This window comes from Thamnophis elegans, chromosome 12, assembly GCF_009769535.1.
Source record: "Thamnophis elegans isolate rThaEle1 chromosome 12, rThaEle1.pri, whole genome shotgun sequence".
NCBI classification, from domain to species: domain Eukaryota; kingdom Metazoa; phylum Chordata; class Lepidosauria; order Squamata; family Colubridae; genus Thamnophis; species Thamnophis elegans.
Window position 1 is genome coordinate 4,784,196 of NC_045552.1, and position 16,160 is coordinate 4,800,355.

A 16,160-nucleotide genomic window follows, 5' to 3' on the forward strand; every position below is an offset into this window, starting at 1 on the left:
TTAAGAAAAAGGGAAGTTTAAGATATGTTTGTATCACCATAGGATTATAACAGAGGATTGATTAAAACTGTCAAATGTTGAAGTGTTATCCCATGAAAATTGTTGGCACCCACTAAAGCCAAAACCCATTGTCTTTGGAATTTATCCCACCACCACATGTTTTTGCTACTGTTTGCTCTGTGAAAAAAATAAGGTAAACTCTTTCCTGTATTCACAAGTCTGCAATGTAAATAAAGCTATATTTTCCCTTAAAGAATGGGAAAATATTAAAATGGCAAATAAACAGTGAGGAGAAACATTGCAGTGGTTATTTGTCCTCGTCATATCCTTTTATTTTTATTTTTCCAGATGTCATAAGAATTAATGTTCTACCAGGGAGAATTGTTGCTGGACATCCTAAACCTCTGAGATGCTCCTTTTTAAAATAATGGCAATTAGGAATCTGAATTACAAAATAGCATATAATCAGAGTATTTTCTTGTTTGGAAAAGCAAGGATATGTTTTTGCTTATTTCATTTATGTTATTCTATTCAAGCCAATTACTACTCAAGATTAAATTTATACAATTATTATTATCTAAGAATAGGAAAATACAGAGTCACCATTATATATATATATACACACATTATCAGCAAGAGATATCAAAGAATTTTAAAATAACCATTTTCAATAAACTAGAAAATGACAATGAGGCATTTTAAATTCATGGTTTCTCTGGTTTCTCTAGCTGTAAATCAATCACTTTGACATTGCCTATGTCTTGGTAGGTAGCTTGTAAACCCCTGGAGATGTCCTCATACATTGAGCAATCATCCAGATTCAGCCCCTAAAAGGAAAAGACAAAGTTCATTATTCTGAAAGTCATACATTGAGGAAGTTAAGGCTAAATTCCTAAATGACTTTGGATTACTGAGCATGTTTGGATTACTGAGCAATTAATATATTTCCAATTGGAAAAATGCCTTCCACTGATGAATATCAGGATCCCTCTTGTGCCCCCGCTCCCTCTCTAGCACCATCATAGCTACACTATCTATGTATTCTTGCACTATAGTTTGGAGTACTGTAGATGATAGTAGAATAGGTCTCTTAACTGGAACCTCTGTTTTCATTGTTATATAGCCCATTATTTCATCTCCCTTCCTTCTGCAATATGCCAATGAAACATTCCATTGACTTACTTCATACAGATTCTCCTCTTCACAAGCTTTCTTCTTGGCCTGCAAGAGACGCTCATTTTCCCATCTCTTCTGCAAAGAAGACAAGAAGAGACTAGGATTCATGAAAAGTTAACTAATATTATTCTTTAAGTTCTATATCTAACTTCAACTTTAGTGAAATTAGTATAAAATGTTTTAGTACCGTACTTATGTATTGTACTATACACAAATAAAAACATACTCAATAGAAGATGCCTAAAGGCAAACTAAGTGCCTTACTCCTATAATTTTTATCCAGTCTACGGTATTTAGATGGGCATGTTCTGAATCCATTTAATCAGGGATTGTTATCTAGCAGTCCAATCATCGTCCCCCCAATCTAGAAAAAACAGACTGCCCTAGATTAATTTCTAGTGCTCATATTTCAGAAAGCCTCAAAGGCCAGGCTGTGCCCAGGCATGGGGGGTCAGGAAAGCAATGGATCCCACATGTTTTCTATGCCTTCTTACGCAGTCATATGAATTTTATACCTTTATAAATATATTATTTCTGAACCTTTGTTAGCTGCCCAGAATAATAGTGAAATAGGAAGGTATATAAAACAATGTAAGTAAATAAAATCAACCAGGAAAAAATTGCATGCGCAGATAGTAAACAGATGTTTGAATAGGCCTTCTCACATAGCTGAATAAATTCAACTGTCACATATATGAAGAGCTTGGATGCAGATCTTCATGTTGGACCATAAACTGGAAGAATTAAAAAAAACCCATTTCATTCAATATTTACTATAATAGACAAGATTTATACTATTACGGAGCTGTTGTAAGCAGATTGTAGGTAGGTCCACTGATTTTCATATGGAAATGGGTATGTAACAATGAATATTTGACAGTTAATAGGCGATGGATTTAAGACACAGGATGCAGTTTGTTTGTTTATACTTACAGTCTGTGTCTAATTTTTCATTCCCCTGATGAAAAATCTGTTTGAGACTCACATATGACGCTTTGCATTTAATGATGGAAAAAATAGATATATGTGATACTGTAGGAATATTCTGCTAATAGCAGGCATCAGTAAATTTTTATTTTGAGAAACCAGCTATACATGCCTCCTAGACATTCTGGGTATGTCACAGGAACAGTTACTTAGATTACTGCCAGTTGGATCTGATGTAGTGCCCATATTGTGAAAAAAATGTTGAAAAGAAATTCAAAATAGAGTTCTAAGAAGAATAATCTCCTAATGATACTTTTGAAACCAGTTGCTTTTTCCATTACTGTAAACTGTCTGCTAATGCCTCTGTGAGGAAACAGAACATTCTTTAACATGGTGATCAAAAGCAGAACAAGATCTGGTGACTGGAAACTATGCACAAACAGAATCAGAATGGGTCACACTATATATGTATGTATGGAAATGATACATGAAGGGAAAAAACAGCTCACCTTGAACAGCAGAAAAAGGCTAGGACCAATGGCACAGATAAGCAGAAGGAATCCCTCCACAGTGATAATCTTGTTTTTAATGGATTCACTCATATTCAGGAAGGAGACGGGGCGAGGTCCTAGAACACAGCCAGAAATGGACAATTGATTTGGAAACCTCATAACATTCCTGGTCTTCCTATTTACCATCCACTTGGAATTCTCTTTTTCAGAATTATCTGCGCTGCCAAGTTCGTCTTGCTGCAAATCACAGCTATGTCTATTAATTCCCTAATGGTACTTTTGTCAAATACCAATTTTTGCAAAATGGCAAACACATTGACAAAAAAGTCTGACATAGGTCAATTTTAAACCCCGCGGTTGGATTTGCACAGCATTCTTACCTTAGCTAGTTTTAATCCTGGTTAATGGTGGGTGACTTGTTTATTGTAATTACTGGCCATTTATTAAACTGTTGGGTTTATTTTATTGTAAAAATCCAGTACATGGGTTAGTTCAGTAATCGGCTAAAGCACGTTAGTTAAACATAGGCAGCTTAAGGATGTTATTTGCTTGGCTCAGACTCAGTTTTATTGAGCAGGTTTATATGCATTGATGTATGTATTTAAATTGCATATATTTCCCAGCCAATTAACCAACCCAAACAGGCAGCATTATCTAACTAAATATCCATGGCACCAAGTAGACTTATATTGGTCTTGTTGATGCGTTTTATGCACTTAAACGCATGTACCTAGAAGAGCATGGATGACACACAATGACCTGAAACCTTTGCTTGTTTAATTTAGAATTCTTCTATGCCAAGTCAGCTGTCTGGATTTCTCCTTTGTACATGTCTCTTCCTCCAACAGGTTTTGCAGACACCTCCTGACCATTTAAAAACTTCAAAATTAACATGTGTGGGCTGGAGGTGCATCATATCACAGACAAACAATTTCAAAAAGGAAATGAAAGTTCCAATTCACAGTGTATTGTGATGGAGCATATTAAAAAAAGAAGGCTGAGATACTGTAATTTTGAGCCAGACAAAAGGACAAAACAGCTGTGTTATGATCTAAATCTTGTGGAAGAGCATACAATAAAAAAAGGAATCCACAACATCTAGAACTCACCCCAATTCCCGTTCTCTGTATTGATTACATTAGCTACTATTATTTCACAAATAGACGTTTTTGTAAAAAATTAGTTCTAGAGACTTATAGATGTCTTTATCTACAATAAATCTTTATTCTATTTTTGGGCTGAAATACAAGATGAGGAAGTGGCTTCTTAACCCTTTGCTTCCACCAGTAATAAATAACTAGTAGTCTATTATTTCACCATATGCCATACTCTAATTATTCTATCAATGAAACCAGAGAGACATAGATACCTTGTATTTTCCTGTCACGTTATGAGGAATTTGATAAGGAAACCAGAAGCGCGGATATTATTAGCTGGTTTTAAGTATTTGGCAACAAATACTTAAACATTGATTCAGTGTTTCTGTCATGCTCACAATAGAAAGTACTACAATACAATCATCTGTTTTTAGACTGCAATATTTTATATATTATAAGAGAAGAATTTTTCATCTTCAGAGAATGATATAGTTTCTCTTCCCAACCTTTTTTCCTGCAGGATTTCTTGTTTCAGTAGATGGAATCTTCTATTTACATTATCTCTATCATCTTTCGACCTTGTGTTTATATCAACCACTACTAACTTGCCTATTAATTGTTATTTTAGCTCTATGCTTCCAAAGGCTATTTGTACATTTCCCCACTGAAAATTCTGTTTCCGAAAACTAGAATAATGGAAGACGTCTTTGCAGCTAGCTCAATAACTATTAAAATAATCTCAGAGCTGAAATACTGTAACTCTTTGTGTGTGTGTGTGTGTGTGTGTGTGTGTGTGTGTGTGAGTGCATATGCATGCTACCCTCACTTACAATTCAGTAGGTGACTCTGAGCCAGTCATTCTCTCTTAAGCCAATGTGTCTCATAGACTTGAAAAACATACCAACTAAAAATACTAAATCTAAAAAGCACACTGTACGCTTCATAAACTTGTGTTTATTTATACTTCATAACCTGGAGGATGGAATTGCCTTGAGCTCTTAGATGAGGAAAGGCGTTATCTAAATCTAATGGACCTCAGGCCTCAGACTTCCTGAATACCATTGGCTAACCGATGATTCCCCAACCCCCAGTCCATGGACTGACACTGCTCTGTGAATGACAGAAACCGGGCCACACAAGTGCACAGGATGCAGGCAGGACATGAAACCACGCTCCCTCTGGTCCAGGGAAAAACCTGTCTCCATGGAACCAGTCCCTGGTGCCCAAAAGGTTGTGGGGGGACACAGGGGCCAACCTGTACCTGGTTTTTTTATGTTGAGGTCTAAGTTAACTCTCTAAAAAAGTCTATAACACTGAGACAGTGTTATAAAATGTAAATAAAATGGAACAACTAATAGCAATCTGTACATACTTGATTATACGGGCATTTAACACCCCACTGAAAGACCTGAAGGGCCAGTTTAGGGACAGACCATCCTGGAAATGTTCTATACCAGGAGTGTCAAACTCAAGCTCCCCTGGGCAGGATCTGGCACACGGGGTGCTTAGATCCAGTCTGTGGAGCCCATCTGGAAATAGCAAAGGATCACAATGCCTCTGCTAGTGAAAATGGGCCATGGGGGTGAGGGAACATCCCCCATGTGACCCCTTTTCAGCCTGCATGGCCTCCTGCAGCACCCTGTCAGCTAAAACGGACCACATGGGGGATGCCTGCAGACCCCTTGCCCCATTTTGGCCAGGAGGGTGCTGTAGGAGGGTATCTAGGCTGAAAACAGGCTGTGTGGGGAATGCCTGCGTGCCCCCTATGCCCCGTTTTGGCCAGCAGGGTGCTGCAGGAGGGCACTCCATCCCGTCTCCTCCTCCCCCCCCCTCAGCCAGCCCGCAGAGAACAACTCCAGTGCTAATCCAGCCCTCCAAGAAGTCCAGTTTGACACCCTTGCTCTATATGATCATTAAGAGTCAACGCTGACTCACCCAATCAATCAAAATCTAGGCTAGAGATCTGGGCATCATTTGTACCTCTGCTCTCCGTTTGCAAAAGTCAACCGATTCAACCCTTAGTAGGATAAGGCTTATACTCACTCCTGACCCACAGAAACGTCCCACAGGATTGCCCATGACCAGTGGTAGCAACCACAAAGCAGTAGTACATGCCGGTGTCGTTCTTTTGGGTTGAACGAAAGGAGAGCTTTGACCAGCCCTGAAGGACGTTTGCGGAGACGATGCAGTTTGTGGTGTTGGAGACGTCATGATTGAGGCTGCAATTTGGGGAGCAAGATTTTTTCCAGAGAACCGTTGCGTTGGCTTCCGGTGGGGCCTCAAACTGACACTCCAGAGTGGCAGGATTCCCTTCCAAAACGATTTGAGAGGTATCTACGGGGTTCACAATGATGGACCGTTGCATCACCGACTTCTGATAGGTGGGATGCGTTGGCGTAGTCGTTACAACGTATTCTTTGGGACTTGTAGGGTTTTGATCTGTGCTATTGACTTCCTCTGTTGTTGAAATGGTTTTAGTGGCATCAGTAGTTGAGTTATCACAACCTGAAAATAGGAGAAGGGGGGGAAATAAATCAAATTTATCCATGCCCAAAGTCTTTTATCCAAGACTCTGGGCATGGTGGATAAAACAGAAGATATGATTATAAATATAGAAATCATCATAATCAATATCCTAATATCTCAACATACAAACTATAAGAGAAGGGAGAATAGAAAAAATGCCAACAATGGACCATGTAAAAAAGTTTCTGGTTTCATAGGAACCCCAGTCCTGATTACTTAAATTTTCTTTTTCTGAAAAGGTATAGGACAACCTGCTTGAGCAGGGGGATTGGAGGTCCCTTCCAGCTCTATTCTGATTGAACCAAATTGTGGATTCACTCAACACACTGACTCATAAGTATAACAGCATAAAAAAGCCGGAAGGGACCTCGGAGGTCTTCTAGTCAAACCCTCTGCTCAGGCAAGAAACCCTATAGTACCATTCCAGACAAATGACTGTCCAATCTCTTCTTAAAAAGCCTCCAATGATGGAGCACCCACAAGTTCTGGTGGCAAGCTGTTCCACTGATTAATTGTTCTCACTGTCAGGACATTTCTCCTTAATTCCAAGTTGCTTCTCTCCTTGGTTAGTTTCCATCCATTGTTTCTTGTCTTGCCCTTCTCTTTAAACCCAGACTGGGTTTTTTATGGTTAGCTGGTTGCTTGGAAATTCAATAGGATGAACCAGAGGAAATGTCTCTATGTCAGGTTGGGGGAAAAAGGCACAAAAACGAAGGGGGGGGCAGGGAAAGTCATATTTCCCAATATATCTTGCAATCTTTCCAATAACAAACCCTCCCCAGAGTGCCTTTCCTGCTGGTAAAGCCACTGAACCACATCTCCATGACAGAATGCCGCCCCTCGTCAAAACCCCAAGGGGCTTCTGGTGGTTTTGGTTCCTTTTTCCTGCCTCTGTTGACAGGAAACAGAAGAGGACCACTTTTTATAAGGCGGAAAGTTTATGGCCCCTCCTTGCAGGTATGCAGAAGTCCTTTCAGAGTAAGCTGGAACCAGATTTGAGAAGTTTTCAGAGAAAAATACCTCTAAATCTTTAAAAAGATTGTCCCAAAAATGCTTTTTGAGAAGTACAGAGATGGCCTTGAAAAAGGAATTCCGCAACCATTATCTAAAACCCGGATTTTCCTGGATAGACAGGAGCGGGTGAGGAAGAAACTCAAGATATTTCTGGCTTGGTTTTCTTTCATCTAAGACAGGAAAGAGATAATATCTCTGCAGTCTTTCAAGATTTTTATTACACCCTCTGGCAATAAAGTCCTAATAGTTTGTGCAGTATCTTTCCCAGATTTGGCCTATCTTGGGGGTCTGACAGGGATTTAGCGAACATTAATGAATTAGATTTTTATCCTGCCTTTATTACCTGGTAAGTAATTCAAGGCAGCAAACATACTTAATCCTCCTTCCTCCAATTATTTTTCCCACCACAATAAACCTGGGTTTAGCAGCTGAAAGAGAGTGACTGACCCCAATCACTCAATCAACTTTGTTGCCTAAGGCAGTGTTTCTCAACCTTGGCAACTTGAAGATGTCCGGACCTCAACTCCCAGAATTCCCCAGCCAGCATTTGCTGGCTGGGGAATTCTGGGAGTTGAAGTCCGGACATCTTCAAGTTGCCAAGGTTGAGAAACACTGGCCTAAGGAAGGACTAGAATTCACCATCTCCTGGAGATTGGCCCAAAGTCATCCAGCCGGGTTTCATGCCTAAGGTGGAACTAGAACTCACTGTCTCCTGGTTTCTAGACTAGGATCTTATCCACTACGCCAAACGGGCTCTGTTGCTTTAGAGCAGTGTTGTCCAGCCTCAACAACTTGAAGACAAGGGGACCAATTCCCAGATTCTCCAGCCAGCATTGAAGACCACACATCTGAAAGTTGCTGAAGACCTCTTTTCTTAAGAAAAGAGACTATGGGCTATTAATCAATGGAACAACTTGACTCCAGAAGTTGTGAATGCTCCAACACTGGACGTTTTAAAGAAGATGTTGGATATCCATTTGTCTGAAGTGGTGTAGGGTTGCCTGCCTAAGCAGGGGATTGGACTAGAAGACCTTCAAGGTCCCTTCCAACTCTGTGATTCTACTCTACTCTACTCTACTCTACTCTACTCTACTCTACTCTACTCTACTCTACTCTACTCTACTCTACTCTTGTTTTAGTTCTATTTTATTCCATTCTGTTCTATTATTGTTTTATTCCTGTTCTATTATTGTTTTATTCCCGTTCTATTATTGTTTTATTCCTATTCTATTATTGTTTTATTCCTCTTCTATTCTATTCTATTTTAAAGAAGATGTTGGATATTCATTTGTCTGAAGTGGTGTAGGGTTGCCTGGCTAAGCAGGGGGTTGGACTTGAAGACCTCCAAGGTCCCTTCCAACTCTGTGATTCTACTCTGCTCTACTCTACTCTACTCTACTCTACTCTACTCTTGTTTTAGTTCTATTTTATTCCATTCTGTTCTATTATTGTTTTATTCCTGTTCTATTATTGTTTTATTCCCGTTCTATTATTGTTTTATTCCTATTCTATTATTGTTTTATTCCTGTTCTATTATTGTTTTATTCCTATTCTATTCTATTTTAAAGAAGATGTTGGATATTCATTTGTCTGAAGTGGTGTAGGGTTGCCTGGCTAAGCAGGGGGTTGGACTAGAAGACCTTCAAGGTCCCTTCCAACTCTGTGATTCTATTCTACTCTATTCTACTTTACTCTACTCTTGTTTTAGTTGTATTTTATTCCATTCTGTTCTATTATTGTTTTATTCCTGTCCTGTTCTATTCTATTCTATTCTATTCTATTCTATTCTATTCTATGGAAATACCTGGAAGTAGGTCTCATTAATGCAGTGGAACGACTGTGTCTCAGCTACACTATAACATTATACATAGTTATTCAGGATACAGTAAGCCCCCTTAAACACAACGGTATATTCAACAGATATACTGTATATTTCGGATCAATAAAGAAATCCATTGTCTTTTCCGAAGTCTTAATCAAACAGTCCTCATCTGCACAGCTGCTTGGTTTATCTGACATTGAGCCCCAAATCTACTCAATCGGATTCAATTTGAAAAAGAACACAGCGGCCTCTCTCTTCGATCACGATGCCAAATAAGTGAACCCTAAGGAAATGAATTTGTTTATATTGATGGGCGAACAGTTAATCGTTAACAGTTAATCGTTTCTCCTGTGAATAAATATAAGGCCCTCCAATGGTGATTACATTGGGGATCCTACATATTCCTCCATCACGTATTCTTAGAATAATACTCATAACAGCATGAATCAAAAAAGAAAAAAGGGTTAACATTGTATTAAGCCATGGTACCTTTGTTTTTAACAGCGCTGTGTGGGGAGGGTAGAGCAAACCATGGTTTATTTTGACAAGCAACAAGTCTAATTCATTTATTGATTTATTGATTGCACTGTAATTAAGTATGTGCACATAACCATTCATTATGTTAAGTTTTCTTGATGTTCCTTTTTGATTTCGGAACACTATTGAAAACTCTAGCTAAGCAATAGTTGTACAATATAAAAAGAATATGAAGACATAGGAAAACTACCCCAAAACTGGTTCAACAAACAATGATTGCAGGTTGAAGTCTATTTTGTTTTTACCAGTGGTGAAATGCAACTTTTTTTACTACTGGTTCCTTAGGCGTGGCTTGGTGGGCATAGCAGGGGAAGGATACTGCAAAATCTCCATCCCACTCTGGGGCCAGCAAGAGGTGGTATTTGCCAGTTCTCCAAACTACTCAAATTTTCCGCTACCGGTTCTTCAGAACCTGTCAGAACCAGCTGAATTTCACCCCTGGTTTTACTCTGTTCAGTATAGTTTGCTTCAAACCAGGTGTGTACTGAATATACTCAGTAGATATTTTACAGTATCTATTTTATTATGTTGTATTCATTTTAACTTCTACCCTTACCTACTAAGGATACAATTCTCTATCCATTTATATGGGTACAGGCACCTCTTTAAGATCTATATAGATCTATATCTATATATCTATCTAATCTATCTATCTCTATCTATCTATCTATCTATCTATCTATCTATCTATCTATCTATCTATCTATCTAGAGGGTAAGAGTAGGGGAGAGGTAAGGGAAGAAAGTAGGGGAAGGAGAGGAGGAAGCAAGGAAGTAGAGAAGGAAGGGAGAGAGAAAAGAAAAGAAAGAGAAAATAAGGTGGTGTCATAACAGGCGCTAGGGATGGTAAACAAAACAAATCCAAACTGTACCTTATACTCTTTTAAATGGAATAACAAAAGTATAAGAATGGCAAAGAAAAAGAATAACTACGTGAATGTATACCTATAATTGTATGCAAGAGAATAAATGACAGTAAGAATATAAAGCACAATATAGGTAAACAATATTTGGTTATCAATAGCTAAGTATAAATAAATATAGAATTGTACATGAAAATGGATAACGAATAAGGAGACCATGAATGTAAGATAGAAATATATAGAAGGGAAAACACTAACTGCAAAGAAACCGATGTGGAACTGCTGTATGATTATATGATGGAACGTCTTGTTCCTATGTTGTCTTAGGTCATGTGTTTGTTTTTGTTGATGTGTTTATGTGTTTAAAATAAAAATTTATAAAAAAATATATATGGGTAAAGGCACCTCTTTAAGATCTATCTATCTATCTATCTATCTATCTATCTATCTATCTATCTATCTATCTATCCATCCATCTATCTATCTATCCATCTATCTAATCTATCTATTCATCCATCCATCCATCCATCCATCCATCCATCCATCCATCCATCCATCCATCTATCTATCTATCTATCTTCCCTTTTGCCTTTCAGTTCCACTCTAGAAGCCTTCCAGGCAGAAAACCATTTTTGTGTTGCATTTGTGCTGATAAATAAGTAAAGGGAGACTAGTATAGATCTATTTCAAGCTATTTAGCTCTCATCAGCTAGCCATACCCTTACTGGGATTAGCACCTGTGCTGTGTTAGGCACATCTGCCTAAAATGCAATACAGCCCAGGTTCGAATCCCAGTAAGGGTATGGCTAGCTGATGAGAGCTAAATAGCTTGAAATAGATCTATACTAGTCTCCCTTTATTTATCAGCACAAATACAACACAATATATATATTGTATATATATATATAGCTGCCAAAGTTGAGAAACACTACAGATACCAAAGATTCAGCTTTGCGCTATTTACATACCACAGATAGTTGCAAAAAAAAAAAAAAAAAGCAAGCCCATACAATCCTAGGTTGCATCAACAGAGGGATAGAATCAAGATCACATGAAAGATTAGTACTGCTTTTTAAAGCCTTAGTAAGACCACACTTAGAATGCTGCATCCAGTTTTGGTCACCATATTATAAAAAGAGGTTGAAACAGCACAGAAAAGCCACGAAGATCTTCCCTTCTCATCCTCTCTTAGTTAGGCTGGGCGACTTTCGGCCCATCCCTCTTTCTCCAGAAGGAAATAATGCCCAACCACTTCTGAAAAGGTATCCGAAAAACCCTCAGAGACCCATCCATGTCGCCATCAGGAATCAGGGTCACAATAGCCTCCTCTCCCCCGCCCCAAGCCTTTCCCGTTTTATAAAACCAATGAAACTTGGGGTTTCATCTTTGAACCTATAGCAGGGGTATCAACTCAAGGACCGGAGCCAGCCCCACGAGGCACTTAGATCTGGCCTCCGGGGTGAAGGACCAGCCCACCGGTGCTTCTGCCAGCAAAAATGGAGCTCGGAAGGACCCCATTTTCGCTGGCAGAGGGTTGCAGGTGGCTGTGGCAGCTGAAAACGAATCTCGGGAGCTTGTTTTCATTGGCACTTCGCTCGGGCCATCACAGGTGTTGTACCCCCCCCCCCGACACGAGTGACATCGATCTGGCCATGCCCACTTGCCCACACCTACCCTGCCCCCCCGCCCGAGATCAAACACAACCCTGATGCGGCCCCTCAATGAAATGGAGTTTGACACCCTTAGAGCACAGAGTTGCCCAGCCGTACACCTGTATAGCACCGTCCCCATGACTCCTCGGCCTTTAAAGACAGGTGAACATAAAACCAGCAGCTTTCCGGAGAAATCACAAAAGAAAGGGTTTTAACTCGTAGGCTTGGCTCCCTGCCTTTTCACCGCCACCAGTCCTTCGGTTACAGCTGCAAAGACTGATCTTACCCGAAAGGGTTCCCAGGAGGAGGAGGAGGAGGAGAGTCCACAGGTGGCAGAGGCCAATTTCCATCCTGTTAAACTATCCCAGGGAGACGATTGTCCCCCACATCTATGCTGCTTTGCTGCGGGACTCCACGCTTGTTTTAGTTGTGCATTCTTTTGGTTCTTTTCCTGTTTTAAGTAGATTTCAGGCGATGCGCCTGGGTGCTCCCTTGCTCCACCCAGAGAAGAAGTTGGCCTGTTTCTGGTTTTTGTTTGTTATGCACCGAAGCTTCGATCCGAGGTCAGGTTGAATGTCATCAGCTTCTGCAGCAGGGAGAGAATTTGGTCCCTAGGAGAGGGGTGTCCAAAGTTGGCCATTTTAAGACTTGTGGACTTCAACTCCCAGAATTCCCCAGCCACGGAATTCTGGGAGTTGAAGTCCACAAGTCTTAGAATGGCCAGTTTAGATTTAGGTTTATTAGATTTATATGCCGCCCTTCTCCCAAGGACTCAGGGCGGCGTACAACATTAAAAGAAACACATAATGCAAAAGTTTTAAAAAATTAAATAGAATATCCCAAACCCAATTAGAATTGACAATGACATTTTTTTTTAAAAAAATTCGAATTAAAATTAACAGTGATCAATGATTTGTTTTGTTTTGTTCAGGCCAGGCCGGCTTGCTGGAAAAGCCAACTTTTTAGGCCGCGTCGGAAGGACCGGAGGTCGGGGATTATGCGAAGCTCCGGGGGCAGCTCATTCCAGAGGGAAGGTGCTCCCACAGAGAAGGCTCTCCCCCTGGGGGTCGCTAGCTGACACTGCCTGGCCAACGGCACCCTGAGGAGGCCAATTCTGTGGGATCGCACTGGACGGTGGGAGGCTACCGGTGGCAGTAGGTGGTCTCGCAGGTACCCTGGGCCTAAGCCATGGAGCGCTTTAAAGGTCATAATTAGTACCTTGAATCGCACCCGGAAGACAACAGTTAAAAGCAAGAATGTCTATTTACAAAGTTCTCTGCCAGCGGTTACTTGCCTGGCAGATGTGAACATACAGGTAGATGTTGATCTACAACCATTCATTTAGTAACCATTCGAAGTTACGATGAAAAAAGTGACTTATAACCTGTCCTTGCACTTACGACCGTTGTAACATCCCCACGGTCACCCGAATCAAAATTCAGGGGTTAGATAACCATCAATGATGATTGAAGCATCCCGGGGTTATGGGATCGTCATTTGTGACTTACCCAGCCAGCTTCTGACAAACAAAGTTCAACAGTGGGAAGCTACATTTGCTGAACAACTATGTGATTCGCTTAACAACCGAGGCAAAAAGGTCATTAAATTGGGCGTGACTCACTTAACAACCACCTTGCTTAGCAATAGACATTCTGGGGGCCAAATCTGGGTTGTAAGTCGATGGCTACCTATAGTGAATTTGGGAACCTGGAAGGCTGGATGGAATGAACATGATTTGACGTTGAGTCTTCCTGGGAGAGCAAAGAACTCGGAATCTTGTGGATCTAAAGTGGATACATTTGAAACGGCAGGACGATGCTCCTTTTTTCCCCTTTTATAGCAAGTCATACATTTCCTTTAAGCAAACTCTACAGCAAAGGCCTACTACACCGTTGATTAAAATAATGCAAAACCGTACAGAACTGGATCACCTAACCAACCATATCAAATGAGCCCCCTCCCACCTCAAAACAGCAAAAGTGAGCAGGAATTACCGTAAGAGAGAGCAGCAAAGACTCCTGTTTTGCATGCCATGTCAGGAAAGGGCAGAATTAACAATTAACATAAGCGCAAAGGATCACATTCCGCCCTGATCCTTCCCGACTTAAACCACTCAGAGACGACTCCTGCAATTGGAAACAAGGATTCAGTTGGGCTTAGTAGGTAGAAGAGCAAGGATTTGGTTCAGTGGTGGGTTCTTACCCATTCGGACCAGTTTAGCAGAACCGGTAGTGGTTTGATGGCATGGGTCGTTGGAACCAGCAGCAACTGAGGCCTGCCACGCCCCCCAAACGGGTTCCCTGGGTGGTGCCGTCAACGGTGCCATCTTGTTTTTCAGTTCTGGGCATGCACAGAGCAGTTTTAGTTGAGCGAACTGGCAGTAGTGCCTGCTGGAACACACACACACACACACCGATTTGGTTCACAAGTACTAAGACAAAACCGGGATTATCATATACTGAGAAAAAAACTAAGCATTTGAAATGTGGATTTGCAGGCTGCTTTTATTAAGTCATTCAGTGACTTCATTTGACATTCGAAGGCTGCATCTGCATATAATTGCACAGTGGCAGATAAAACAGCACTCCAGAGGGTTAACATCATTGCCCAGAGGATCATTGGTTGCCCTCTCCCCACTTTGGAAGAGTTTTATAGCTCCCACTGCCTTAAGAAAGTTCAAAACATTCTCAAAGAGCCATCTCATCCTGGGCACCATTTTTTTTCTGAACTATTACCATCTGGCAGCCAGTACAGGGCAATAAAAACAAGGACAAATAGGCTGAAAAACAGCTTCTATCCTGGGAAGGAACTCTATTGAATTCTATGGTATAGTGCAATGTTCTGACCCCCTCTTCTGTCTAGTAACGAAAGCCGGGACATGCTTAATGAGAATGTTATATATATTTTTTTGGTGCCGTGACTCCTTTTTATGTAAAATATCTTTAAAAGAATGATAAAGTTTACTCCTCAGTTATTCTTACTAGGTATATGTACTGACTTTACAGTGGTAGAGACTAACTTGATTCTGCACCTAATAACGGCAGCAAGACTGTTGGTGGCGCAATACTGGAAGAAGGAAGACTTGCCTACAATCCAAGAATGGACATTGAAAGTCACAAACTTAGCCGAGATGGCTAAAATATCAGCATATCTTAAAGATCACTCAAATGAGAGATATAAACGAGACTGGGAAAAATGGATTGACTATATACAAAATAAACACGGGACCAAGAAATTCCAGTTAGCCTATGCTTAAGATCAGAAATGATTTAAATTGTTTAAAGTTAGCTCAGTAAGAAGAAGCTAAGGTCAATGTAAAGATGTCATTAATTTATTTATTTCTTTTTTCTCAATAGATTTTAGACTGTGTTTGTTAAAAATCCATACCGTGTACGGGTTCTGGGAAGTCAGGGGGGGGGAAGGAGGAGGGGGGTTGGGGGGGAGGGTGGAGGGAGGGAGGGGTATACATTAGGCTAGACAAGAATTTGGTGGTAAACTAGAACTATTTTGACACACAAAAAATTGTACTTCGATGTCTTACTGATTGAGGAATGATGAAATGCTTGTTTTAAAAGAAATAAAACTTTTGAACCGAACTGAAAAGAGAAAATAAACACTGCCTGAAGGTAAGTCGTGTGTGAGAATGTCCTTTAATAACAAGACCAGACTCTCGGTGGCTGAAAGCCAAGTAAACAAACAGATAAGGACCTTGACAGCAAGGCCAACAAACCTTGGCAGCAATTCAGACAAACTCGGGCAGCAATCCAGCCTGCCCAGTTAGTTCCTCTTTAGTCAAAGCGTTGACTTCTGCAAGAAGGGTGTGGCACAAGCAGTCTTTTTTATAGTCTGGAGAGGAGCCTAATGACCATCAGCTGAGCGTAATTACTTCCTGTAATTACTTAGTTGTTCTTGACGCCGAGTAGCTCTTCGATGGCGTGCATCCCGGAACAACTCACTGTTGGTTTCTGGATCACTCTCCCTTGTCTCCTCCCCACTGATCCAAGGCTCAGGCGCCACCTGGTGGCCAACCAGTCT

At 40.5% G+C, this 16,160-nt stretch overlaps 1 protein-coding gene across 1 annotated transcript; it reads right to left on the reverse strand.

Annotated features, from left to right (window-relative positions):
• Positions 1-12: 12 nt before the first annotated feature.
• On the reverse strand, positions 13-12,558 carry CD79A (CD79a molecule). Its single transcript, XM_032227199.1, has 5 exons — positions 12,412-12,558; positions 5,756-6,217; positions 2,613-2,731; positions 1,183-1,251; positions 13-827 (listed from the first exon to the last, which is right to left on the reverse strand). Exons 1-5 carry the CDS (start codon positions 12,473-12,475, stop codon positions 705-707), a joined length of 837 nt encoding a protein of 278 aa, XP_032083090.1. The 5' UTR covers positions 12,476-12,558; the 3' UTR covers positions 13-704.
• Positions 12,559-16,160: the final 3,602 nt, after the last annotated feature.

Bases quoted from the DNA above. Each gene is read 5' to 3' on its own strand.
- CD79A (XM_032227199.1), bottom strand. From the start codon at position 12,475: ATGGAAATTGGCCTCTGCCACCTGTGGACTCTCCTCCTCCTCCTCCTC. The intron at 6,218-12,411 runs GTAAGATCAGTC...TCCTATTTTCAG, and splicing joins CCTCCTGGGAACCCTTTCGG to GTTGTGATAACTCAACTACT. The intron at 828-1,182 runs GTAAGTCAATGG...TTTTCCTTTTAG, and splicing joins AAGAGGAGAATCTGTATGAA to GGGCTGAATCTGGATGATTG.